The sequence below is a fragment of the Vipera ursinii genome (genome assembly GCF_947247035.1).
Source record: "Vipera ursinii genome assembly, chromosome: 7".
NCBI lineage: Eukaryota > Metazoa > Chordata > Lepidosauria > Squamata > Viperidae > Vipera > Vipera ursinii.
The window spans coordinates 64,034,121-64,061,826 of NC_139521.1; the positions used below are offsets into that span (position 1 = coordinate 64,034,121).

The 27,706-nt window shown below is 36.7% G+C and overlaps 1 protein-coding gene across 3 annotated transcripts in view; it reads right to left on the minus strand.

Annotated features, from left to right (window-relative positions):
• The window catches only part of CCSER1 (coiled-coil serine rich protein 1), a 770,064-nt gene that overhangs the window by 547,033 nt on the left and 195,325 nt on the right, over positions 1-27,706 (minus strand). For all 3 annotated transcript variants that reach the window (XM_083367020.1, XM_083367021.1, XM_083367022.1), the window contains exon 5: positions 10,277-10,394. In XM_083367020.1, coding sequence (XP_083223146.1) covers positions 10,277-10,394 — 118 coding nt within the window. The remainder of the gene's footprint in view (positions 1-10,276; positions 10,395-27,706) is intronic.

A 27,706-nucleotide genomic window follows, 5' to 3' on the forward strand; every position in this document is an offset into this window, starting at 1 on the left:
CTATCCTGGATGGATGATCTCCCCTAGCACCTTCATCTAGATGTGTATGAAATAATATTTCATGATGTTAATATTGGTGTTGAGATTATTTAATTTTAATTGTTGTTTACATTGCCATAAGCCATCATGAGTCTGTGGTGGCGGTGGTGGTGGAGGAGGAGGAGGAGGAAGAAGAGAAGGAGGAGGGAGAGGAGGAAGAAGAGGAGAAGGAGGAGGAGGAATACCTCTGGACTGTTTAGGAATGAGAACCACTATAAAACAATGCCCTCCATTCTCAATACTTACACACAGTGCTTTTTGTGTAAAAGAAAAAGGTGCCGGAACTCACACATGTCATACAACCTGCCTTGCCTAACCTACAAGGTTCCATCCAAAAAAGGTGCCAGAACTCAGTTCTGAGCATTCTATGAAAAAAAAAGCCCTGCTTACACATGATCCAGAAGAATACTATAATGAAAAACTACTGAAAGGTCCAGCAGACCTAGAGACTCAAACTCGCCCATCCAAGTTCCTCTGGAGGTAATTTCTCTACATTATTTGATTCTGAGAATTCTTCATTTTCTCTGAATTTCAAAATGAATGCAATGTTTGGCATTAGCCCCTGACTTACAGAAATTCCATATAGACTGTAAATGTATTTGTATACGCTTTTGAATTCAACAGGATTCTTTTTTGCACAGACATTTATAAAAGTTAGAATATTTATAAAATGTATTGAATGAATATATATATTCATAGAATTACACTGGTAGTTTCTAATCTCCAAAAAATATTCAGAAATAAATAGCCAATCCATTTGCCTATTTTTAACTTGACTATTTCTGAAGATCCCTAAAAATATTTATGGAAACTATGTATTGGATCATATCTTAGTTGTAATACATTGTACGTTCTGTCAATTTTTACAGATTCTTTAGCACTATAAGCTTAGTAACTTCTTGCTAGAAACTGAAAGAAATGAAAATTTAATTTTGGGATTTGAAAATTATAATTGTTTATAGAATTAATATATATTATTGTTGGTTTGACAGTGAGAGGCTAATGTATTTCATATCTGTATCTGTACCAAATAAATTTGGAAGTTATTCCTTTTTTTCCATTTCTCCTTTTTTTTCTCCACCCCACTTGCACTCCGGCAAAGTGTGTTGTTTAATGTCTCTTTTCCCTAAATCTTTTCTGTATTTTATACTTTATCGGAAAAAAAAGAAATATAAACTTAGTTGTTTGGCTTTGTTTTATAGTTTTGATCATATTTCATTTGTATAGTATTTGTCTGTTTTATCATATTGAATTATATTGTATTATATATTTGACATTGAATGGATAACATTTCTTCTCCATATATTGCATTACTTCTAACACCTGTGGTTGTACAGTTTTTGGCCATACCATGGGAAAAGCAAATTTAATTTGTGCACAAAGACTTGCAAACTGATATTTCCAATATTATTTCTTTATGCTTGTCTGCTGCACTTTATCATTCCCAGCATTTAAAAAGTAAGTATAAAATTGCCTTAGCATTCTCTTGATTGGTTGGTGGCCATGCCAAGTATACTGAACACAAGACTTCCAAGATGTAATAAATTTACAGACAGTCATGTATCTGATGGTGGACAAAACAACACTACATCCACACAATCAGAAGTTCTTTAAAATGATTCTAAATTTTCTTGATAAAGAATTAGACTTGATGCAGAAAAAGTAAGCACACTCATGGAGGAAAATAGGCATCCTCTGTATATCATTATAATCTATTTCTGTTGTGCCATCAAAGCAACCTTGGCTCTATACAGTGTTGTGTTTGAACAGCAATTTAGAATTATTCTGGCTGGCAATATGTTTTATGAGGATGTTAACAGCTGCCACACAGGATAATAAAAAGCCTCACTAGTTCATTACAATAACAAATCTGATCAGACACTTTTTCAGCAAAGTAGCTCTTTCTGAGTATCTGCACAGCTAATGCACACAGAAAGTTTTATTATCTATTGCTAATTTCACCTTATACCTTTGGGGTCTTTCCATCTGACTCATTACTTACTTTCATAGTTTTGCCTCCTTCATTTATTTTTTTTATTCCATTTTTTTAAGATCTAATACCACCAATTTATCAATGCTAGTATATTACTGCTTTGTTTTAATCTTTTATTGGTTTTGCTGTGAGCAACCAAAGTTGGCCATAAAAGTTTTTTAAATAAATAAAAAAAATGAATAAAAGAATTTAGATTAAGCAGCTAAGACTAATAAAACATGGCTTCCAGGGTCCAAGTTCCTCTTTTTTCTCTCCATACTTCATACTTTCCATGCTTATTTGATGGATAATTATCAGATCTTTATGGTTTTGTTATAGAAGAATTAGTGCGTACGTACAAGATGACAGTACAAAGAGAAGACACCCCAAAACGTTTGTTTGGGTCTGTATTTTAAAAGACAAATTCTCACATCAGGTACCCTATCCATTTCCAGCTAAGGAAGGGTGTTGGGCACAAATCACAGAGAGTGAAGCTTGCTTCTCATAAATTTTGAATGAACCCTTTCTAGGCTATCGTTATCTCCATAGATTTAACATTTCCTGTTTCCAACCAGTGAAAAATAGATTCCTAAATATCTGAAAAACTAAATCTGCTCAATCAGAACACAATTGAATTTTCAATTACGGGCCTATTGATACGTTTCTTGGTCAATAAGACTAGGTTTGTTTTAGAGTAATTAATTTCTACTATTTCATCGTGGCACACAATATTGTGAAAGCCTGAAGAGAGGGCAAATTCAGTCATGGAAAGAATAATGACATGGTCAGCATACAGAAGGACAGAAAGAAGTTTATGATCTAGCCGCAGGAAAGAGTATTTGAAACTGCCTATGCTGTACTATGGAATTAATATAAGATATAAATAAAATGGGGACAAGGATGCACTTTGTTTAACCCCTATTAGAATGGGAGATACCAAAAGATCTCAGATTATAAGTGACTGTCGTGCTATTAAGTCAGGATCATCTTGTAGCAACTACGTAGATTTTTCCCATGACAATCTGTCCTAATTTGTCTTCCAGGTCTTCTAATGGTGAACTTATTGGCACAATAACTGAATCCATCCACTTACTGCTGATCATTCTCTTATCTTTCCTCCTGCCTTTCTCAGCATCTGAGCTTTCTCTTTGCACAATGTGTTGAAGTAGGATAATTTGAGCTAGGTCATCTGTGCCTTGAGAGCGGGAACTCTGTCAACAATATATTTTACTTTCATTTAAATGTTCTCATATGGCTTCAAAATCAGCTAGAGTAAATGGAGTCTACAGAATACGCTGCCAATTTCCTTCATAATCTCTTCATTGACTATTATCAAAAGTCATGCTTAGTTCACAGAAAGCAGCAGGGAATTCATTGAAGGCAACAGGAGTATTTTGCTTTTAGATGATTTAAGTGGATACTTTCATCAAAAGTTGCCAGCTAGCACTTTTCCTTCAACTGATAAATTAATCATAAATGTGTCTGGCATATAGTTTACTTACAATATTTAATAAGCAAACTGGCTGGAAATTAATCTAGTAGGACTTGGAAGCTTTTTTGAAAGATTTGGAATTGTTGTAAATCAGCCCAAAGTCTTTGGACCTCTGTAAGAAATAGTTAACATGAGTGAGTTAGGATGCCAGCACAGGAGTCCACCGTTCAGAATTTAACGCCAAGATAGGTAGAATGCAGTACTGCAGGCTGACTCTGCCAACTGTCAGGAATTCGATCTTGACTGGCTCAAGGTTGACTCAGCCTTCCATTTGAAGGTAGGTAAAATGAGGAGCCAGATGGTTGGGGAAAATATGCAGACTCTGTAATCTGCTTAGAGAGGGCTGTAAAGTACTATGAAGCGGTATATAAGTCTAAGTGCTATTACTATTGCTATCCTGCAGGAATCAAATTCTATTCCTGAAAACTATCTGAAAACTTTAGCATATTTTATCTTGCAATATAGGGAAGCGGTGGCTCAGTGGGTTAGGACGCTGAGCTTGTCGATCAGAAGGTCGGCAGTTTGGCGGGTCGAATACTGAGTGCCGCGTAACAGAGTGAGCGCCCGTTACTCGTCCCAGCTTCTGCCAACCTAGCAGTTCGAAAGCATGTAAACATGCAAGTAGAAAAACAGGGACCACTATGGTGGGAAGGTAACAGCGTTCCGTGCACCTTTGGCATCTAGTCATGCCGGCCACATGACCACAGAGACGTCCTCGGACAAGCGCTGGCTCTTCGGCTTTGAACCAAAGATGAGCACTGGCCCCTAGAGTCAGAAACGACTAGCATGCATGTGTGGGGGAACCTTTACCTTTACCTTTACCTATCTTGCAATAGTTTTGGAAGCCTCCAGCAGTGGTGAGTAGACAGTTAGACAAAGGAATATTGGGAAAAAATCATATATGTAACTGTTATTTGTCAAAATAATAAGTATTATTTCAAGGTTTGCAAAGAAGACATTTTGGGGGAAAGGGGAAATCAACTAAATGTAGTATGTGGATTGTGGATTATAGAAACCAATTGTTAATGATTTTTTCTTTACAAAAGTAAACTGAGCAAACACACTGTTTACCAACTATTAAGTGATTTATGTGTTAAAAAATCAATAAAATATATGGGGGGGGGAAGACAGATAAAGGCTTAGGACCAAATTCAGTAGCTGTTGTAGCAGAAAGCTCACAGAAGTGATTGACTCATCTCTTCAGTAGGGTGGAATTCACAGCTCAAGAATCAGGTCTAGAGGCTGAGCTTTATTATTCAGATCTTTAAAGGCTTTTTTTAATTCATGTTCTTAAATTTCTTCATGATCCAGGGAGAAAAGGGAAGTTTAAATGTGCAACAGAGCAAAAAAATAATAATAATTAACAGATTCATTCATCCAAACAGTGAGCTTTAAGTACTCTGCATCTAACAGTTCTGATTTTATTTGCTCTGTATTAACTATATGTATGTTGTTACATAGCTTACCAACTTTGTATTTATGACAGTTTTTTTTTCTTTTTAAATCTCCATGACAAGCAAACAGAACCTGATCTTCTCTGTAAAGAAAATAATTGCACCGTAGTACACGAGTGTGGAAATTTTATTCTGGTAGTAACATTAATATTTCATTTGCTATATGCTTCTAAATAAATGTGGTACAATATTGGGATGAGCAATTTTCAAATTTCTGCAAAATTCTGTGTGTGCATGCACACACTCATGCGCACATGAATGTGTACAGTTTCCAAAGGCTGTAGAATGGAAAGTGATTTGGACAAGCACAAGTTAGTATGTGTGGGTTTTTTTTGGGGGGGGGCCTTCAAGAGACAAAAAGGAGTGTGCTGGGCTGCATTAACCTTAGTGAAGGCTTAAGCTTCTCCCCCCCCCCCACATAAGCATTTGCATTTTAACCCCCTCTCCCAAATCAGGAAAAGAATTCACCTAACTTGTTGTGGACTAAAAGCCTTTAAAGCAGGGGTAAGCAACATAGCATCAGTGAGTAAATAGTCTCTGAGTTCTCCAAAATGAAATTCTTGGAATCACAAAGATAAAAACGTCAAATCTCATGACATCTGAATTCAACAAAGTCCTCCCAGAGGACACTAAAATCCCTAGGCAAGGATATGATTTTTCAAGAAGCCATTTAAGAAGTTGATGTTGTTCTTGTTCTTAGATGTTGAAAATCTCTCTCTCTCTCTCTCTCTCTCTCTCTCTCTCTCTCTCTCTCTCTCTCTCTCTCTCTCTCCCTACCTACCTAGCTCTCTGTCTGTCTGTCTATCTATCTCAAAGTGGTAAACATAGCTCATATTGTTGTTGTTAGTTGCGAAGTCGTGTCTGACCCATTGCGACCCCATGGACAACTTTCCTCCAGGCCTTCCTATCCTCTACCATCTGGTAGCTCATATACCTTCTATTTTCCCCACACCTATAACCCTGTGACTGAGTTGGTCTAATATAGAGTCCATGGCTCAAAGTCACCAGCTGGCTTTCACGCCTAGAGCAGGATTACTGTACTACTCACATTCTCTTGGTTTCTAGGCCACCATTTTAATCACCGCACCAAACTGGCTCTTCTCATTTAGCTGTTGGAAACTGAAGAATAGTATAACATCCACAAACCCACAATTGGTCAGATGCCAGTGAATGGTAGCTGAAAATATACTGGAAACAACTCATTCAAGATGAGAAAATAAGGAAATCAGGTAATATATATATATATTGATTAATCATCTCTTGTGAATGTGGGGTAGGGTGTAAACTTTTATGATTACTTGCCATTTTTTAAAATGCTATTTCACAATGAACATTAAATAAACAGGATGTTTAGCAGCTAAGAAATCTTCCTCACCTAACTCTCTCTGACCCTTTAGAATTCTCTCTCCAAGACAGTTTGAATGTTCATATGATAATCTATGATAAGCTACACTTAGAAAAACTTTTTCCCCTCAAGATATAAAGTACTTTTTTCTCACCTAAGAGAAATGTTTTCTGTCAAAGTAAAATCCAAATCAGCATATGTCCCAAACTTCTATTTTTCTTCCTCAAGGATTGACGTAATATATTTAGCCCCTCCTAAAGGAAAATTTCAGCTTTTGAATCCTTGCAAGTTTTAGCATCTGCATCCTTTCAGCAGCTTAGTAGTACCAAGGCATCCTGGAATGTATGCCCCCAAATATCAGTGCAGCTTTTAAAAAATGTTTTATTTCTATGAATCTAAACAGTAAATTGGTTCCCAACAAATGTCATATAGCAGGAAGAGTTATGTGCAAAAAACATAATAAAGACCTGAAGTACTGGAAATCTCTACTTTATTAGTTTTCTATCTCTTTTTCCTCAAAACCTGCTTATAACATAGCTTAAAAATATTCTAGGCAATGCCATAGTATGAGGGGAGTAAAGATGGTTGGAAACAAGAAATACAATCTTGTTTACTTGTTTCCATTTAAAATATATTTGTGGGTTTTGCTTCATTATGGATAACTTTGCCTCTCTCCAGATGATCAACCTAGATACGTCACAGATATTAAAGAATTAGAGATGACACAAAATCAAAAATAAACAGCAGTTATGAAAAATACATTGGTTCCAAATATTATTGAACTACAGCCTCCAACATCTGTAATTAGGAGAGCTAACAGTGAGGGATAATGGAAGCTTTAGGTTAGCAACATTTGACGAGCCACAGTTTTCCATTTTTGTTTACAAATGTAGGTTGTTACAGACTTTAATCTAAGATTTGTAACTGATTAAGCTCTAAGACCTTGAATTTCAGGAAATTTCAGAATGCTTAATATCTAAGGTAGTAAAGGTAAAGGTAAAAATTTCCCCGCACATGTGTGCTAGTCATTTCCAACTCTAGGGGCCGGTGCTCATCTCCTTTTCAAAGCCGAAGAGCCAGCGCTTGTCTGAGGACGTCTCCGTGGTCATATGGCTGGCATGACTAGACACCAAAGGCACACGGAACACTGTTACCTTTCCACCGTAGTGGTCCCTATTTTTCTACTTGCATGTTTACGTGCTTTTGAACTGCTAGGTTGGCAGAAACTGGGATGAGTAACAGGCACTCACTCTGCTACGTGGCACTCGGGATTCGACCCGCCAAACTGCCAACCTTCTGATCGACAAGCTCAGCGTCATAACTCACTGAGCCACCGCGTCCCTACCTAAGGTATAAAATCCAAATACCTGTGATCAGTGCTTTTTTTGTAAAAGAAAAAGGTGCCGGAACTCACACATATCATATAACCTGCCTTGCCTACCCTGCAAGGTTCCATCCAAAAAAGGTGCCGGAACTCCATTCTGGGTGTTCCATGACAAAAAAAGCCCTGCCTGTGATATATGTAACATTTCCCTTTAATTGCATCTATTCCTGTTATCAGCTACCCAGAGTAGCACATTGCATCAATGTAATCTAATCTAATCCAACCCAATCCAATCATACAGCCTTTCACTTATAGTTAGACTGCTTAGAATATTGTATGGCTATAGATAGTTTTCATTTAATGTTGATTTTACAACTGTTCGAAGTTACAACGGCCATAGAATGGTCCATCAAGCACAGCCAAGCATCATAAATGGTCACATCACCCCATGGTCACATAACTGCATGTCAGGTGGGTCAGTAGCATTCTGCAGTCATATGACCACAATTCACAATGGGTGTTTTTTTTTGCCAGTTTCTGGCATTTTTTTGCCAGTTTCCAGGCAAACAAACATGCATTCAAATGAATGGTTCATTTAACAACCACCATGAAAAACATTGGAAAATTATTTCCAGTCACATGAGTGCCTCCATTTATGACTGCAATGACTTAATTCCAGGCTCAGTTTCAGCAGAATGCAAGGTCTACCTTTATTGCTTTGCTTTCTAAAAGGCTATGGTAGAAACAGATGACTATTAGGAAACAGCTGTGGATTTTCTTATTTTTCCAGATGTTCTTGTGACTTCAGCTGCTGTTGTACTGTTCTAAACAGATAGGATCAGTGACTGATCTGAATCTCTCACAGCCAATAACTGCTAGGGACCTCAGCAGTCATAATATTCTTTCTCACTCTTCCCATTAAAATCTTCTCTACTTCAACAGTGGTTATGTGGATCAACCCAGCAGCCCAAATTTTGCAGTCCTATTGAAGTGAGACCACCCCAAAGAAACCATTTTTTTCTACATATAAGTACAAATATAATCCTGTGTAGCTATAGCAAATCAGAAAATAGGATCTCCATATTAGAGCACGGAGTTCATTGTCACGTTAACATTTAATAATGAAGGAAATGAATTCAGGGTAAACAAGGTTTTTTGTAAATCTGCACGATAGGAATTGTACCTTAGTAGACGATCTGGGAAAAATATAACTTTAAAATATCATTATATACAGATAGTCCACAACGTACGACTATAGTTGAGTGCAAAATTTCTATTGCTGAGACATTTGTTAGAGATTTGCTCTGTTTTACGGCCTTCCTTGCCACAGTTGTTAAGTGAATCATTTTAGTTGTTAAATTAATCATATGACTGTTAAGTGAATCTGACTTCCCCATTGACTTTGCTTGTCAGAAGGTTACAAAAGGTAATTGTGTGACACCAGGACACTGCAACTATCATAAATATGAGTCAGTTGTCAAACATCTGAATTTTGAACATGTGACCATGTAAAAATGTGTGAAAATGTCATGTCACTTTTTCCAGTGCCTTTATAACTTTGAATGGTCACTAAATGAACTGCTGTAAATCGAGGACTACCTGTAATCTAGACCATTGCATCGATATCTCATCTCAAAAAGGATGGTTCTGAGCTGTGAAAGTGAAATGAGCAATAGCATAACATTTTATGAGGGGAAAAGTAACAGAAATTTAGGAGGAAAAAAATTGGAAAGAAGACATCTTTAATCTACTTAGTCATCTACAATTAACTTTTTTTCATGGTAATATCTAAAGAATCCACTGACATAAATTATTGGCATATATCTTCTGTTGCAAAAGACAGTCATAGTTAACCCAAGTCATAAAGTAACTTTTTAAAAGAAAATTATGGAGTCTTTGGTGCTCTCCGAACTTAATTCTTTGATTGCAGACATTTCATTACCCAACTAGGTAACATCATTACTGTGCTAGTGAGTTTGAAACAAGCTCATAGCGCACCAAGAATTCCATAGTTGAACCTTAAGCTACTCATATTCTTGTCTATTCTCAAGATTATCTGCAAATGAAAGTACTTTTATAATCTTACAACATCCTTAAATTTATGACCATCACAGCATCCCTGCAATTATATGATTGCAATTTAAGTGCTTCATAATGAGCTTCCAGCAAACAAATGTAATGGAGAATCTAGCAGTAAAATCACAAGTAACAGTCCTGTTGTGACAAAATGTCACCAAAAAATGGCTCACGTCTACCAGATTAGACCTAGACAACTTCAGTGTTCCGGTATAAATATGAAGACCAAAATGTTGTCTATACTGTATATTTTACTGTATACTATGTATTTTAATATAGTCATTCCACTAATTACTGTGGAAATCCCACAAATGCAAAACCCCATTTAATCTTCCAATCACTCACTAGTCAACAATATTTTAGATTCAGATCAAAATTTACCAAGAACAATTTACTCCAGCGATTAGTTAGATATTTCTTGAAACCCTTTTGGGAAATATCCCTTAAGTGGAAAAGAGAATTGAAACTTTTATCAGAAACTTATTGTATAGCATATAAAAAACGAAAGACATAGAGAAGCTACTTCACAATGGTTGAGTTCTATTAAAATTATGAAGTTATATTGTTCACTCACTGTTTAGTCACTTCCGGCATTTGGGGAAATTCCTTTTTCTTGTTTTCAGCTGATTCAACAGAAGAAAGTAGCGTGGCAGCACAGGAGACGATTGACTGATGAGAATCTTCCCGGCAAACTATAAAACAGCAAGAGCTTAGTTGCCAACAGTCCAACAATGTCTCCGGTTTCTGGATATTGTTTTCAAATTAGCATTTCATATGTCCACCAACGGACTTCAAGCAATATTGTAATGTGGGACAAAACAGGTTATCTGTTCAATGGTAGAACAATCATTCTAATTAAGTTATATAAGCCCGATTCTTAAAAATACAGGAAGGAACATACTGATATTTGATTCTTTATCAGTCATCTGAAATTATACGGTCCAGCAACAACACACAACTAATAAATGGATGAGATGAAGGAGATGAAGTGCCATTGTTTCCCCACCCACTGGGGAATTCTTAACATGCTCAGATAGCTTTTCATATGTTCTCTTATTGTTAGCATCTGACCTTTCTCTACGTTCAAATGGCAGGAAATAAGGCTTATCTGGGAAGGATGATAAATGAAAAGAAAGCTAACTTACTCATTTCAGTGATATTTAACAGCACTTTAAAAAGCAACAATTTTTGGAATTCTCTTCCAATGCTAGCTTTTCTCCTGTGGCAGGTGACTCAAAGACAACAGTTATTGTTAGGTACATCGTAGATATGCACTGGTTTAATTGTTCCAATAAAGTTGTTAATTAGTATGATGGGTTCTTTAATTATATTTTATGTCTGAATCACCTTTATAGTCCTTCATGCCTTGGGACCAGGATATCTGAGGGACTGTCTCTTGTTGCTCACATCTACCCAACCAGGTAGAGAAGGGAGGCAAGGAATGTTGCAGGTCCCATCCCCTAAGGAGGTACATCTGATGGGAACCAGAAGAATGGAACTTCTCCGTGGTGGCTCCCTGCCTCTAGAACATCATCCTTCCAGAAATTAGACTAGCTCTCACTCTAACACTCTTTCAGAAGGCACTAAGATGGGGTTCTGCCAGCAGACCTGGGAAACCCAAAGTGGGAGGGAGCCCATTAAATGGCTGGTATGAATGTGTATTGGCACTGGGGTGGGGGGGTTACTTTATTATTTTCATCTTTTATCATTTTTTTATTTCTTTTATATTGTGTTTGTATATTCTGTAAGCTGCCTTGAGTCGCCATGTGTGAGTAGGCAATATAAATTTTCTAAATAAATAAATTCTCTATCTACTTTTGCAGTTACTTGGGTTAGGAGGCTCTGGAGTCAAATTAATACGTGATGCTAGATCTTCTCTGTCTAGTGTATGAAGCACCTTAACACTTATTCTGTCTATTTGTCTGTCTGTCTGTCTTTGTTTCCCATTGTCAGATGCCACAGAAGTCTATGCAGTCTAAAAACCATAATATACACCCAGGCTATATATCTACATTTATGTTACATTGAGCTTATTCTTATTTTGCTTCAATTCTGATCAAATGACAGTGGTTGTACTTCTCAGATACACCACAATTGCTAAGGAACTTCTCTTCTTTAAACTGTTAGCTGCCAAAAACATGATTACAGACAACAGTATTCCCCAAAGCATTGGTTGCTATAAATCTGCAATTAAGCCACAGGCCAGGTTCTTTAAACACTGCAGAGCCACAATGACAAAATTGTAATTACTGTAATAGGACCATTACTAGCAAATGAATTACAGCCAATCAAGCTTTGCCTATTTTCTCCTTCTTTGACAACAGCCACAAAGGATCCAGTTATATTTGCTTTGTGGTATCAAGACAGGATCCCAAAAGAGGAGGCTGAAACTGACTTGTTTAATGAAAAGAGGTTATCATATAACTGAAGAGCTTTTAGGTTCCTTGGAGCTGATAATATGAAGCAAAATAGTATGATTCAACTGCCTTTATAATGAAATCCATAAAGCAAAGAAAGATTTTCAGCCACACATTATGTAGAAAAATACATCTGTAACTGAACCAAGGATTCCACACCTCTAACTACAGATAGTCCTTAACTAAAACCATTTGTTTAGTGATCATTTGAGATTACAGTGGCACTGAAAAGTGTTGTATTTTTCACACTTATGACTGTTGCAGCAGGCCCATGGTCACATGATCAAAATTTAAATACTTGGCAACTGGCAAAGCTCACGTGATCACCTTCTGCAGCCTTCTGCAAAATCAGTGGATCAGATGGATTAATAACCATGCTACTAACTTAACAACTGCAATGATTCACTTAACAACTGTGGCAAGAATGACTATTTTTAAACTGAATTTAAAAAAAAAATCATTTGGAATTCTGATGCTAACAGTGGGCCATGCCATATTAAAATAGGCCAGCTTCAAATATGTAAACCACTAGTATGAAAGTTGACTTATTCTGTTTCCTCAAACAACAGATGTATATTATATGCAACACAATAATAATAATAATAATAATAATAATAATAATAATAGTAATAGTAATAGTAATAATAGTAATAGGAAGAAGAAGAAGAAGAAGAAGAAGAAGAAGAAGAAGAAGAAGAAGAAGAAGAAGAAGAAGAAGAAGAAGAAGAAGAAGAAGAAGAAGAAGAAGAAGAAGAAGAAGAAGTTGGAAAGGACCTTGGAGGTCATCTAGTCCAACCCCCTGCTCAGGCAGGAAACCCTATACCATTTCAGGCAAATGGCACTGTGGACTGCTACTTGTTTATTTTCCTAGGTTTTGTTCGTTAGGTTTTTATTCTAGCTTTTCTAAGGGATCTTTCTAGACAATCATCTCAAAAGCCAAATTGCACTTCTTGTTTAATTTATACTGTTTTCCCACCAATGAATTAACTAGTAATAATACAATGTTAACTTCTTTTAAATATCTTAATAAAAATAAATAAAAAGTGCCCAAAGAACGAAGAAGTCAAACCATTTTATAATTTAAAAGTTCAGCCACAGTAAATAGACTTTTGTATTATGCAAAAGATAAAAGAACTCTATCCTCAACACTGGAACAAGCCTCAAGAAATCCTTCATCTTCATTTCTGCTTTAAAAAGCCCTTGAACTGAATCTATTTCCTCAGTGTAATGTAAACACATCAATACAACCATGTAGGATTTTGTTTTTGTTTGCAACAGCCCAGAAAGTTTGCTACTGCCTTCTAGTTATGTTTTCCAATTGCTCAATGGAGTCCAACTTTCGTAACTAGGGCTCCACAAGAGATGAATAAGGGAAATGCAAGACGTTCTGATGTATTTTTTTTTTAAAAAAAACACAACTATGCACTACAACAATGCTAGTACTTACAGTGGTGAGTTGTTGTTTTTTGCATGCTGTAAGTAACTAAGTTGTAGGTCTGCTACTTTGCTATTGTTGTAAATCATATAGATCATGAATTCTGTAGGTTTTACAAAAGTGAATTGTTTTGCGAAGTGTTTATCTCTTTTGTGATAAAAGACCTGAGACCTGAAAAATATCCTAAGGGTTATTCCAGAATAAAAAGGTTGACAAAGACTGGTCTAATTTATGGTTCTAAGAAAGAATTTCCGAAACTCCATAGATACAGAATAGGGAAATATCTTGATTTGCCACATTGTTCTGCAACGACAGAAAGGATTAATTCATGTTTTACTTCTTTTATTGAAACAGACAATGTTCATAATTCTTTAAGATTCACACATCCATAAATAGACATAACACTTCACTATGGTCCTTTACATTAAAAGTTCCTTCCGGTAAGAGATGGCACAATCAGTCAGAGATAGTGACACAGAGCGTTGTTTCTTGCTTAATGTACATTTACTTTGGTTCACAACTCTCAAATCACTATTCAAATTAAAACACAATTATCCTTAAATATCCACATTTTGCTGTATTTTATGATTTAATTATCCAATAAGTGCATTCCAATGTGCACATTCTAGAAAAAGTCAAAAAATGTACAGATAAAGGAAAAGAGCTTTCGAAGCTCACTGTATCAGGAAATATGAGCATGAATTCAGGTGGTCCTCAACTTACGACCACAACTAAGCCCCAAATTTCCATTGCTAAGCAAGACAGTTGTTAAGTGATTTTTACCCCATATCACAACATTTTGGCTATACTTGTTAAGTGAAACAAGCTGTGATTAAGTGAATCTGGCTGCCCCTGGCTTCCAACAAGCTGTTGACCTGGCTTGTCAGAAGCTAGCTGGGTAGATTAGAAATGGTGATCATATGATCTCGGGATAGTGAAATTGTCATAAATACATGCCAGTTGCCATGTGATTGAATTTTGATTAGGTAATCATGGGGAAGCTGCAAAGGTCGTAAGTGTAAAAACTGGTCATAAGTCGCTTTTTCTAATGCCATTGTAGCTTCAAAGGTCATTAAATAAATGATTGTAAGTCAAGGACTACCTGTATATATATATGTATATATGTGTAAATTACTAACAAAGAATTAAAGGGAAACTGAGATGCATTTCTGACTCCTTAGTCGTCCTCAGTCGGCTATACCCTTCTGAGATTCGAACCTGGGCTGATTGCATCCAAGGCAGTGTTATTTATATATATATGTTTTCGTAGATTCTCGCGGGTGTCTGTATGTGTAGATCTAGAGTCTCGGGTTTCTTCCCGCGTTCCTTTCATCTTCAGAAAGTTGTGGCAACGTTTCGTCGAAACGTTGCCACAACTTTCTGAAGATGAAAGGAACGCGGGAAGAAACCCGAGACTCTAGATCTACATATATATATAAGCTTCATTCTAAGTTAAAATAATCACAAATCCCTCTAGAAAGGGAGAGGTGATGGAATGGGAAAGAAGACTACAAGAAAGAATACATAATCATACATATCTATAAAACAAGTGATATCTGCACTGTGGCCATCAAAGTCTGTCTATCTGTCTCTGTCTCTGTCTCTGTCTCTCTCTCTGTGTGTGTGTGTGTGTGTATGTGTGTGTGTGTGTGCGTGCATGTGCTTATCTATCTCAGAATGATTCAGTACACATGAATGTGGAGTAGCAATAGCACTAAGACTTATATACTGCTTCAAGTGCTTTACAGCCCTCTCTAAGCAGTTTACAGAGTCAGGATATTGCCCCCAACAAAGTAGGTCCTCATTTTACCAACCTCGGAAGGATGGAAGGCTACGTCAACCTTGAGCCAGTCAGGATTGAACTGCTGGCAGTCAGCAGAGTAAGCATGCAATATTGCATTCTAACCACTGCACCACCACGGCTCTCACAGAAATATACTTTTTTTTAGCACAGACATATATTAGTTTCCTTTCATTCAATTGTGCCCAATTTTTGGACATTTTCGTGGCAATTTTTTTTTTCAGAAATAGTTTTGCCATTGCCTTGTTTCTAGGGTTGAGGAAAAAAATAACTAGCCCAAGGTCACCCAGCTGGCTTTATACCTAAGGTGGGATTAGAACTCACAGAAACTCTGCCGGTTGCTAAGCTGATGAGTTTACCTACTACACCTAAGTGGTTCACATTCTTTATATAAGTTTTCTAAAACAAAATATTGGGTTCAACCTATAACACAATTTTTAATTTGCATATTTAGCAGAGCAATAACAGTAAATGTGAACAGAAGTTGTGGATAAAAGGTATTAGTGCACAACATGGCATTAAACTATCAAAATATCGTATTGTAAGTGATGGGGCCAAGTATGGAATTTATTATTAAAAGGTTGACTGGTCGTGAAATAATGTGGTACTACTCTCATATCCGATTTGGCAGCTCGGGAGAAAGACAGTTCTGATTATTTACCATACAAGCTATAATCATGCATGAAAAATGTCATAGCTTAATGTTTCCAGCATTATCAGTAGACTTACTGAGTGACCTAATAATCATTGCTTTTTAAAAAAAAATGAAAAGGAGTTAATAGGTTTTTGCATAAGATTATGATCTGTACCACAACTATAAGATAATTCTGTCAAATTGCCTTAATTCTGTGGTATGACCTATCCATTAGTATGATCTCAGTTATTTAACTTCAAAATCAAGACTGTCTAAATAAAAATAAAACATGAGCTATAGAAAACAGATATTTTAGAGATTACATGTGCATCAGCCTCTTATTGTCAGGGACACCACTGTTCTTATGGCCGTTTTTCATACTTACAACGCCAATCCCCATGGTCACATGATAAAAATTTGGACGCCTGGCAACTGACACATATTTATGATGGTTGCAGTGTCCCGGGGTCAGGTGATGACCTTTTGTGACCTTCTGACAAGCACAGTCAATGGGAAAGCTACATTCACTTAAAATCATGTTACTAACTTTACAACAACAACAGTGACTTACTTAACACCTGTGGCAAGAAAGGTCATAAAATGGGACAAAACCCACTTAATAATTGTCTGAATTAGCATCATAAATTTGGGTCAATTGTGGTCGTAAGTTGAGGACTACTTGTAATTCAGTTGGCTGCCAGTGTATTTTGTGGTAACATTGGTGGAGCAGTGGGCTAATGCCTCCTTAAGTAACACCAGCTGCCTGCAATCAGTGCAGATTCAAGTCCCACCAGGCTCAAGGTTGACTCAGCCTTCCATCCTTCCGAGGTAGGTAAAATGAGGACCCAGATTGTTGGGGGGCAATTAAGCTGACTTTGTAATAATGCCGCTTGGGGTGGGGGTGAAAGCCCTAACAAGCAGGCATATACATAGAATGAAGGCTACTGCTAAGCTTGTAAGCCGCCCTGAGTCTTCGGAGAAGGGCGGGATGTAAATGGAATTAAAATAAATAAATAAAAATACATTTCAAGAATGTAGATTCCAGAATATAAATGAGGAATATGTTTCCACTAGCACAGAAACATTCAACGGGCATACAAATATAGAAAACATGTGCCTCTGTAAAGTTATCTGTGAATCCCCATGTTGGTTGGGGCAATCGTAGATGGCCACTGTGAAAGGCACTCTTCTATAATCTCTACTGTGTCAGACATGACATCTCTTAAAAGGATGCCTTAGGCATTTTTCTCATTTTTGGTGATTCTAGAAAGGAAACAGTGACCCTTAGTGGCCACTTATTTCCATTTTCTCCATCACAATTTTTGTTACACTGCAGCTTTATAAGGACCATAATCAAGAAATATTAAGAAAGCTCACTAAATGTTGCTCAAGTAGCATAATGAAATCTAGAATGGCAACATTAATAAATGCACGGGTTATGGATACAATATTCATTGTTTTGCTCGACTTGGATAAATTATGAGTTCATGCAAGAGGTCTTAATTAAAAAAAAGAAATGCTGAACTGAATCTGTGTCAAACCTAATACACATTTCTAGAATAGGACAATATTTACTATATGTAAAATTATTCCAATAGATTAAAAAAAATACCCTGGTGGAAAGTGCTTCGGCAAAATCCAGATGACGATAAAAACAAAGAGACAATGCTTTAAGTATCCTTGGAACTTTTGTTGTTAGAAAAATAAGCTGAAAATTGCTAAGTCACACACATAAAAGTAGAGGAACTGCTTATGTGAGATGGAGGGGGGAGAGAGAGAGAAAAGAAATAGAGCTACAATACAGCAGAGGTCTCTTTACCAAAATGTTTTGTTCCTTCTGAAAGAAGAGTGGCATAATAAAGGTGAACATACTAATAACAATATCAGAATTTAACCAAATAACAGAGTTGGAAGGGACCTTAGAGATCTTCTAGTCCAACTTCTTGCTCAAGTAGGAGACCCTCCAATGTTTGAGGACCCACAACGTCTGGAGGCAAGTCATTACACTGATTGTTTTCACTGTCAGGAAATTTCTTCTTAGTTCTAGGTTGGATCTCTCCTTGATTAGTTTCCATCCATTGCTTCCTATCCTGTCTTCAGGTACTTTGGAAAATAGGCTGATCCCCTCTTTTTTGTGGCAGCCCCTCAAATACTGGAAGACTGCTATCATGTCACCCCCTAGCCCTTCTTTTCCTTAGATTAGACCCACCCAATTCCTGTAACTATTCTTCTTACGTTTTAGCCTCCAGTCCCCTAATCATCATTATCGTCACTCACATCAACAACAATAATAGCAGCAGCAACAACAACAACTGGAACTCAGATTTCCACAAAACAGCAGTCGAAGTTGTGATTCTTTTGTTTGTCCTTTGTACTAGGTTATTTCTTGATGAATCATGAAAATAGTAGTAAGAAAAGTCGTAAAAACCAAACAGTGTACTACATGCCTGCTTCAGGCAGCTTAAGCACTGCATCTCTGCCACCTTTTTAGGAGTCGATGTCTTGCAATGGGAAGCCCATACATGAAGGCTGCTTTGAAGTTATTACTGAAAGTAAAGCCACTAAGAGAATGGCAAAGTGCCTTGTATTCTGGATTCTGTACTTTGTTTGAACCGAACTTTGCAGCCAAGAAATTGCTGCTCATCTCCACAGTGGAAGTAAAATGTACATCTCCTCCTTTCAGATTTGTTCATTACCTCCCATGGGCTGTGATTCACCCTTTGAAAAATGTTGCAATCAGGAAAATCCTCCTAATATTCAGACAGAATCTCATTTTTTTCTTTAATTCGATTTAAATTATCCCTTGTCTTAAATTGTACCTTTAAGGGAACTAAAGGTCAATTAAAGGGTCCACTAGCCTTTAGAAATTTGCAGAGCTCTACTGTATCTCTCTATACTGGTCTAAACATGCCTTTAATTTCCTTTAATGGCTCCTCATAAAGGTAAAGGTAGGTAAAGGTAAAAGTTTCCACTGCTCAGTTGTGTCCGACTCTAGGGGGTGGTGCTCATCTCTGTTTCTTAGCTCAGGGAGCCAGCATTGTCCGAAGATGCTTCCATGGTCATGTGGCTGACATGACTATAGGCTAAGGTGCACAGAACTCTGTTACCCTCCCACCAAAGTGGTACCTATTTATCTGCTCGCATTTACATGCTTTCATTTTGCTAGGTGGCCAGGAGCTGGTAACAGGAGCTCACCCCATCACATGGCGCTCGGGTCTTGAACTGCTCAGTGTTTAACTGAGCTCCTCATAGGGCTTGGTTTTCCTTATTCTTCTCTACACATGTTCCAGTTAAGTGTGGTACTTAGTACTGGACCCAGTACTCCAAGCACAGACGAGCCAGAACACAGTACAATGGAATGATTATCTCCCATGAGCTAAATTAATGCTTCTGTTAATGCATCTCAACTATTCTGTTTGACAGCAGGACCTTCAGGTTATAGAAGGAGAAATATTTCTCATTGCCTGCCATCTGGTTCTTTTAATTGGAATTGCCAGAATTTGAACTTAGACCTTAGACTTGCTAAATACAAAGCTCAAATCTCATTTTTGGCTTGCAGTGAAAATAAGCCTACACAATATAGTAAAAATACCTCAGATGCAAAGTAAGATTCCTGCTGCTCACAGAAGGACCGTTTAGCGTTTCACATCTCCATGTTGGATGATAATTATGCCTCACCAAATGACTATTAAAACTGTTAATATACCTACATGAAATATAATTTGGCTCTCTAATATAAACTGAAAGAAAAATAGTTAAAAGTTGGGAATGATTCAGTGTTAAAGCAGCTAAGATAATATAAGAAATTTTGTTCTGTATCTATTCCTTCTTTATAGTCACAGTGTGGATTTTCTGTCATATATTTTATGGGACAAAAATTACTGGCTGGCCAGGAAAGATCTTAAGACATCCAATTTTCAATGAAATACATTTAATCATATGTTAGTGTACACGATCCCATACATTACTGGAACTTATTTAGGAATTTGCTACTGATTAGTTTATTAAGATGCTACTTAGATGATTTATTTTATCTCTGAATGTGCAAATTATTAGCCCACTGAAATTTAACTCTATGTCTAAATTGATACCTGACATTATTCAAGTAATTGCTATTAACAATATATTTTAAAATAATCCAATGCAAAGATAACAGTGAGAGCATTAGTTTGGCTTGGGCTGAATATTTCCTGATTTTACATTTTTGGAAATGAAAATACTGATTTTGAAAATAGGTGAGTTAGAAGTATTTCCTGACAATTTTCCATTCCTACCTCTATAGGTTCATTTTTTGCTTATTGCCCTTTCAGTCATTCCAAATTTGTCATATTAATTACTGATATCAGAGCAACAGAAGACAAAAACCAAAGTGAATGTGTTTGCATAGATGTGTCTCTCTCTGTGTGGTAACAACTAAATTTGTTTGTTTGTGCTTACTGAAAAGGAAATCTATATATCTATATTATATATCTACATAAATAGACACATTCATATTCTACTCAGGCTTCAAATTAAGTGGATTTACCATATTAAATTAAAAAAACACAAGTCTTTTAGCAAGTTGAAGACTAACAATTTTACTATTGTGTGACAAAGATCACAGTACACTTCATGAAAGATTATGTAATAATAAATCAGACAGTCTTTAAAACATCACAGGCTTCTTTGCTCTTTTCACTGCAAAAGATTAACAGACTTTAAAACTTTATTTTTTTGTAAAAATAATAATCATCCTTAACCTTAAATTTACAGTCTAAAAAGTGTCATTCAGTAGCAGAAGGGAATGCAAAAGAATAGAGAAAAAGCAATGTCTTAGTTAACACTATTTGGAGTAGAGAAACATTTGAAGAGGAGAGAAACCATACTGGTCCCACAACCGGATGAGAAATTGTCTTCCTTCCTGTCCTCATCTACCTCACCTCAGAGCAATGAAATTATATTGTTAAGTAATCTGGTAGAGGGAGGTATCTGATGGACTGCATTGCTGCTTCTGTCCCTCTCTGAAGCACAGAACTGTGGACAAATATTTTCAGCCCCTACCTCAAGTCAAGCAAAGAGGAACAACTGGACTCCATGGTAAAACCTGGAGCTCTATTTGAAGAAAGACTGCATTTGTAGAGCACCAATCACTGAAGACATTGGACAGGATCTTGTACTCTAGTTGCAAACTGTACTCTACAAAAATGACTGCTTATTTAGATCCTGATTTAAAAACTAAAAAATAATGGGGCACTCAGGAGAAAATCTCTTTTTGTAGGGAGTGAACTTTTATATCACTAGTAAAATTGCACTATTTCAAAGGCCATTTCAAAGAGGACAGAATTCCTAGATCGGATTGGGGTTAACTGTGGAGGCGATGATTTGTCCTGTTATTTTCTTTGTATCTATTTGTATGTTTGTATCAGTTTTATATATTTGATAGGGTCAAATGACTTAATCAGTAACATTTCTATTCTGTTTCCAAAGGAAAACAAGTGCTCTGTTTAAAAGGAAAATGGTTCCACTCTTTAGGGAATGAGTGCTTTACAGTGTTATCCACAAAAAAAAGAGAAAAAAAGAATTATAGATCGCTTTTCTAAGTACCTCACAGTCTTAAATATATCCCTTCAATTCCCAGGGAACTGTTTTCATAATTTTATTTAATTTATAATATTGAGATGGAATGGAAAGAAGTAAATTTGCAATGAATCAATTTCAAAACCAGAGTCAATTAGGATTTCTTTGCAAAGCATAATCTGTAGTTTAGGTTGAGTACACTTTTATAATGTTCATTTAAAGGAGTTGGTCTTAACTTGCCCCAGAAGCAAAAATATTAGAAGGGACACAGAAAAATCATTTTTTTTCCATAATAAGCACCTTGACTTCTGAAGGAAGAGTCCACAACGTGGCCCCAAAATGGAGTGACCCTCTTACTATAACCCGTACTGAGTTGGCTCAATGTTTGTACATAGTTAACACAATACTATGGTTAAGCCAACAGATCCAAATAAGTGATTGCAGGGAACAATCCCTATTTGTAATACAAATGATGTTATTATGTGCCAAAAGGAGTTTGACCAATATATCTGGTGGGGTAAGGACTTAGTTTTGAAAAAAAGTTGAGTCCCTTCAATTACCCTTCTTTGACCTGTTACCTACAGCAATTCTAGTAGCAGTTAGAAATAAAACTGATATTTAACGGAACTGAAAGATACTCTTTCCAATTTAAGATTATGCAGTCATATCCTACTACTTCCTCCATTTGCATTTCTGACTGCCTGGTTTTGATAAAATAATGTCAAAGAATTGCAGCTGTCCAGATGAAGTTAGAGTCATTAACACAAACTTGTATCTTTTATATATCCGTAAATATATTTAATATTTAAACTTACAGCAGTCTTTGTCATCAACCAGAAAGAAAGAACACAAGATAGTCAGGAACCCAGGAACATCATGAGGTAAACTAAGCAGTATACAGCAGGGGTCCCCAAACCCTGGTCCATGGACCAGTACCAGGCCACGGCATGCCAGCAACTGGGCCACACAAGCAAGCAAAGCCCCATCTGCAAGATACAGGGAACACACAAAAACACACACCCTCCGGTCTGCAGAAAAACCTCTCTCCACAGAACCGGTCCCTGGTGCCCAAAGGTTGGGGACCTCTGGTATATGGAACACACAGATGAAAAAGGCGAGAAAAAAGGGAAAATCCCTTTTTATACTCACAATCGTAGCACAGATTGCCTCATGCATGAGTCAGCACTCTCCAACTAATCAGCTACAACTGTGTGTTCTGGCCTATTGTACACTTTACTATTCCAGTTACTAAATTCAATATCCTATCAAATAATGGTAGAGATAGCACAATCAATTCAAACATGTCATCCAGTCACCCCATTGCTTAATGAGCCATGTTCTCAACTGGCATCCATTTTTTGCCCATCAAGCTTGATTCTTTGTTCCTTATTAATTAGACCTTGAATAAAAGGGAAGTGTCACAATTCAATACAGCATTTCCTTTTCTCTCTTTATATCAACAAAAGCCTACAGGCAGGACAACTATAGTTAACACTGTGGCAAAGTGATCAATTTGCATTCAAGATACTTATTTGGATTAAATGCTTTTCAGCTCAATACAAAATAGCTCAGCTGGATGTAGTCAACCTTACATTAACAAATGAAAAGCAAAGGTTTCTTCCAGATGCTTATATTTTCATGCAAAATAGTTTAGGGGAAAATACAACAAAACTGGGAAGGTATATATTTTAAACTGGAGTGATTTTTACCTTTGCTGACTGCTTAACAATACATGTGACCTCTTGTCTCTGCTCTTTTTTAAAAAAAAACTGTAATGCTACATGTGGTAGTTGCAACTATAGGAAGTTTGAAATTTGTTCAGACAGTAGCCCTTGTTTAGTGACTTCAACTTGGACTGTCAGTTCAGTTATTAAACTAAGTGAAACTGTGGTTGTGATTATGCTTATGATTTTGAAACTTCAGATTTCCTTTATTTTACAGACCTCAAAGGTCATAAATAAAGGTGGGATGGAGGGTTTGTTGTCACTGTGTGTTGGGGGTGAGAGAGCACGGGGGGAGGCTCAGCTAATCTCAATGTACACATGTTGTACTTTGACAATAAAGGTTTATTATTATTATTATTATTATTATTATTATTATTATTATTATTATTATTATTAATTTGTGAGGATTGGTCATAAAATTACTTTTTCATCACCATCATAATTCTGAATACTCTAAATGAGTCAATCACTAAACAAAGATTGCACAATTCATTTTATTTGCCAGGTAATATAAAAAATAAATAAATCCAGCTTTCACCTTTAAGAAAAATCCTGTCCTTTAAGAAAACTCAAGTATAAATCTCCAAGAAAATGCTGTTATGTCTCAATCTGTTTCACTATTCTTTTACATTAGTAGCTATGGATCTAAAATTAAGGAGCTAGAACAAATAATTATTCACAGTTATTAGGAATTTACAGATCTCTAAGATATCCACAATAGAATTTATTTATTCATTTAGGCAACATTTTAGCTTTCCCTCTTACGGCAGTGACAAGTTAAGCAGTGCAAATCATCATTTTTCAGGTTGCAAATCCAAGTAGTCTTTGAGTCCCACAGTTCTGTTACGAAACGAAACATTAGCTAAGTGAAGTTTGCAGCATTTTACAACCTTTCTTGCCACGGCTGTTAAGTGAATCACTGCAGTTGTTAGTAACACAGTTGTTAAGTGAAACTGACTTCCTCATTGCTTTTGCTTGTCAGAAGGTAGCAAAAGGGGATCACATGATTACAGGACACTGCAACCAGCATAAATATGAGTCAGTTGCCAAGTGTCCAATTAGTTTGTTGGTTTCCCAAACAAATTAGCTCATGAAAAAAACTAATAAAAACAAAACAACAAGTAGGTGAATCCATAAAACTGCCATGTAGGAATAAAAGACTAAAATTAACTTTCCATATAGCAGATAAAGTAGTTTCCTGGGGGAAAATATTTTTAGGAACCAGCAATAAAAGGGAATAGGAGTTGTTACTAGTGTTCTATCCAAATGTTATATACCAATTTATATCTATTGAGTTAATTCATTCACACAGAGACATGTCTTCTTCAGTGAATGTGTTCAAAGATGTGAATGACATGTATGAAGAATAACATGCAGAAACTCCCTTCAAGCAGCCCAGATCAGGCTACACAAGCACAAAGATTTATGCTGAAATATTTTTTTTCCAGTTTATGCAAACATGTGAAGTACTAGTTTCTAGTACTAAATTTCTAAGACTAAACAAGAGATGGTTCTCAAAACACAACATCGTCCCATGTGAATCAGATAAAGAAATGAAACTCAGATTGAGAAGCAATACCAGATACAACATGACAAACAAGCTGGGGCTTTCTAAGCCTTTCTGGAAATTATCGAAGTGGCTACAAATGCAGAACAAGGTATGAATGATGGGTTTTCTGACTTGATTCCTCTAGAAATCAAACTACCCTAGATGTTTAGTTTGGTAAGAATGCATGGTTGCTAAATGTGTGAATAAGCAAAGCTTCCAGTTTCTTCATAACTCTGTGTGTCATAAGAGAGGACAAGCAATCAAATATTATTTGACCTGATGTCTAACTCAAGAAAGACCACAATAGATTTAACAGAAACATTCACAAGAGCGCTCCATGTTTCCATTTCAAAGCCCTAACTCAGGGGTAGGCAACCTTGGCTGGCTCAGGAATTCTGGGAGTTGAAGTCCACGAGTCATGAAAGAGCCAAGGTTGCCTACCCCTGCCCTAACCCAACTTCTAGGATTGTTGTGAAGGGAAAAGATGCATGGACACCAAGTATGCCTGAGTTGTCTTTGTGGAAAGTGATGGTAGAATAACATAAGAAAAATAATAGCTAAAGATGCGATCTTAGATTTGTATCTGACTTAACCTTAACTTTCTTTTCAAGACCTTCTGTGTTGGTTTCAATTCGAATAATATGTAATTATAAGCAAGGCCGTTTCATTCCCCCATTCTGCCACACTGAGATAATAAATCTATTGAACCAATTGCTTTCACAAGTTATGACCCAAACAACTTAGGGTAATTATTAATACATTATTGTTATGATAGCTAAAGAATCCACTAGGTTTAGGACTGCAGGGCAATCGAATTTTGAAATAAGAAGCAATAAAGCTGTACAAATGGCTTTCCTGTTACAAGATACTATAACGCTACTGTATAATAGTTCAAACCTGAAAAGAAACAGAAGTTAAATACAATAACAAATGTTCAACTGATCCCCTTTCCTATTGATTTATTTTTTTTTTACTTGGCAACAAGCTTCCCAGAATTTTCTATATTTCATTTTTAAGAGTATTATCTGCTATAACTGTCAGACTTATGAGGTAGACCAGACAGGAAACATGACCAGATGAATTAATTAAGTTAGAACAATTAATCAATGGAACAACCTATCTCCAGAAGTTGTGAATGCTCCAACACTGGACGTTTTTAAGAAGAGACTGGACAACCATTGTCTGAAATTGTATAGGGCGTGGTGGCGAACCTATGGCATGTGTGCCACAGGTGGCAGACAGAGCCCTCTCTGTGGGCACGCGCGCCGTCACCCCAGTCCTAGGCCTTCAGCTGGGTTTTATAAAACCTTTTTGGTTTAGGCCTCCACCACCGTGTGCAAAAAAAAAAGGTTCAATCAATCAATTTCAACTTCTTGCAGGGAAAAAAAAAAGATCTCGCAAAGTTGGAATTGATTGATTGAACTTTTTAGTCCCACCCAGTCTGCCATTACCACCACAGCCACGCCCACCCAATGGGCCATGCTCACCCAATGGGCCACACCCACCCAATGGGCCATGCCCACCCTGCACCTGGTGATACATAAGTGGGTTTTGGGTTGCAGTTTGGGCACTCAGTCTCTAAAAGGTTCACCATCACTGGTATAGGGTTTCCTGCCTAAGCAGGGGATTGGACTAGAAGACCTCAATGTCCCTTCCAACATCATCATCATTATTATTATTATTATTATTATTATTATTATTATTATTATTATTATTATTATTATTATTATTATTATTATTATTACTCCTCTCTATTGTAGGGTTGCATTAACAGAATCCTGCAACTATGAAAATACTTCTCTTCTCCTATCCTCTTTACAGCCCCCAAACTAGAGAGAGTTTTCTGCACACATTCTTGCTGCATGCTAAGCTACTTTTTAAAAAAATGTTCTTTTGATTGTGTCTTGTTGCCCTGTTTCCAAAGGTCATTCCCACATACCATTACAAAGCACAATAACCTTTGAATGATATTAAAAGGTTCAACTCATCTTTTAACCCTACAGGGTACTGTCGCCATTTCTAATAGAATTCCTTCTCCAGATCTAAATAATTTATTTCCATAAAAACTTGTCTGTGTGTTTAGAACATGTCTTAAAACCTGTTTTGCACACAGTGACATAAAATGAATAAAGAAGCAAATAATAATGCCTTGAATCTACATGCCATCATTTGCACAGTTTCTGTGCTGCAAACATGAAAAACGTATTTTAAACAACCGTACATAAAACATGCATCCATTACAATGTTATTGCTATGGACACCATATGCCTTAAAACTACAATATTAACTGCATACATAAATCAATATAAGGAACAGGCAGCTAATTTTAAATCATTAATTCATTTTTAGCTAATTTCCTTATAAAAGTTCAGGGCATAATTAAGCACCAAAGGAATACTCCTCCTTACTTCTGAAAGCTATCGATACAGATGAAAATGTATCTACATATACACATAAACATCCAATTACAATATTCATTTTGGGTATCCTGCAGTTTTTTTAACAAGATGCAACGTAGTAATTCAGGATATGGGTATATGCTGAGTGAGTATACATATATACATAAAAGGTAAAGGTAAAGGTTCCCCCGCACATGCGTGCTAGTCGTTTCCAACTCTAGGGGCCGGTGCTCATCTCTGTTTCAAAGTCGAAGAGCCAGCGCTTGTCTGAGGACGTCTCCGTGGTCATGTGGCCGGCATGACTAGACGCCAAAGGCGCACGGAACGCTGTTACCTTCCCACCATAGTGGTCCCTTGCATTTTTACGTGCTTTCGAACTGCTAGGTCGGCAGAAGCTGGGACGAGTAACAGGCACTCACTCTGTTATGCGGCACTCGGGATTCGACCCGCCAAACTGCCAACCTTCTGATTGACAAGCTCAGCGTCCTA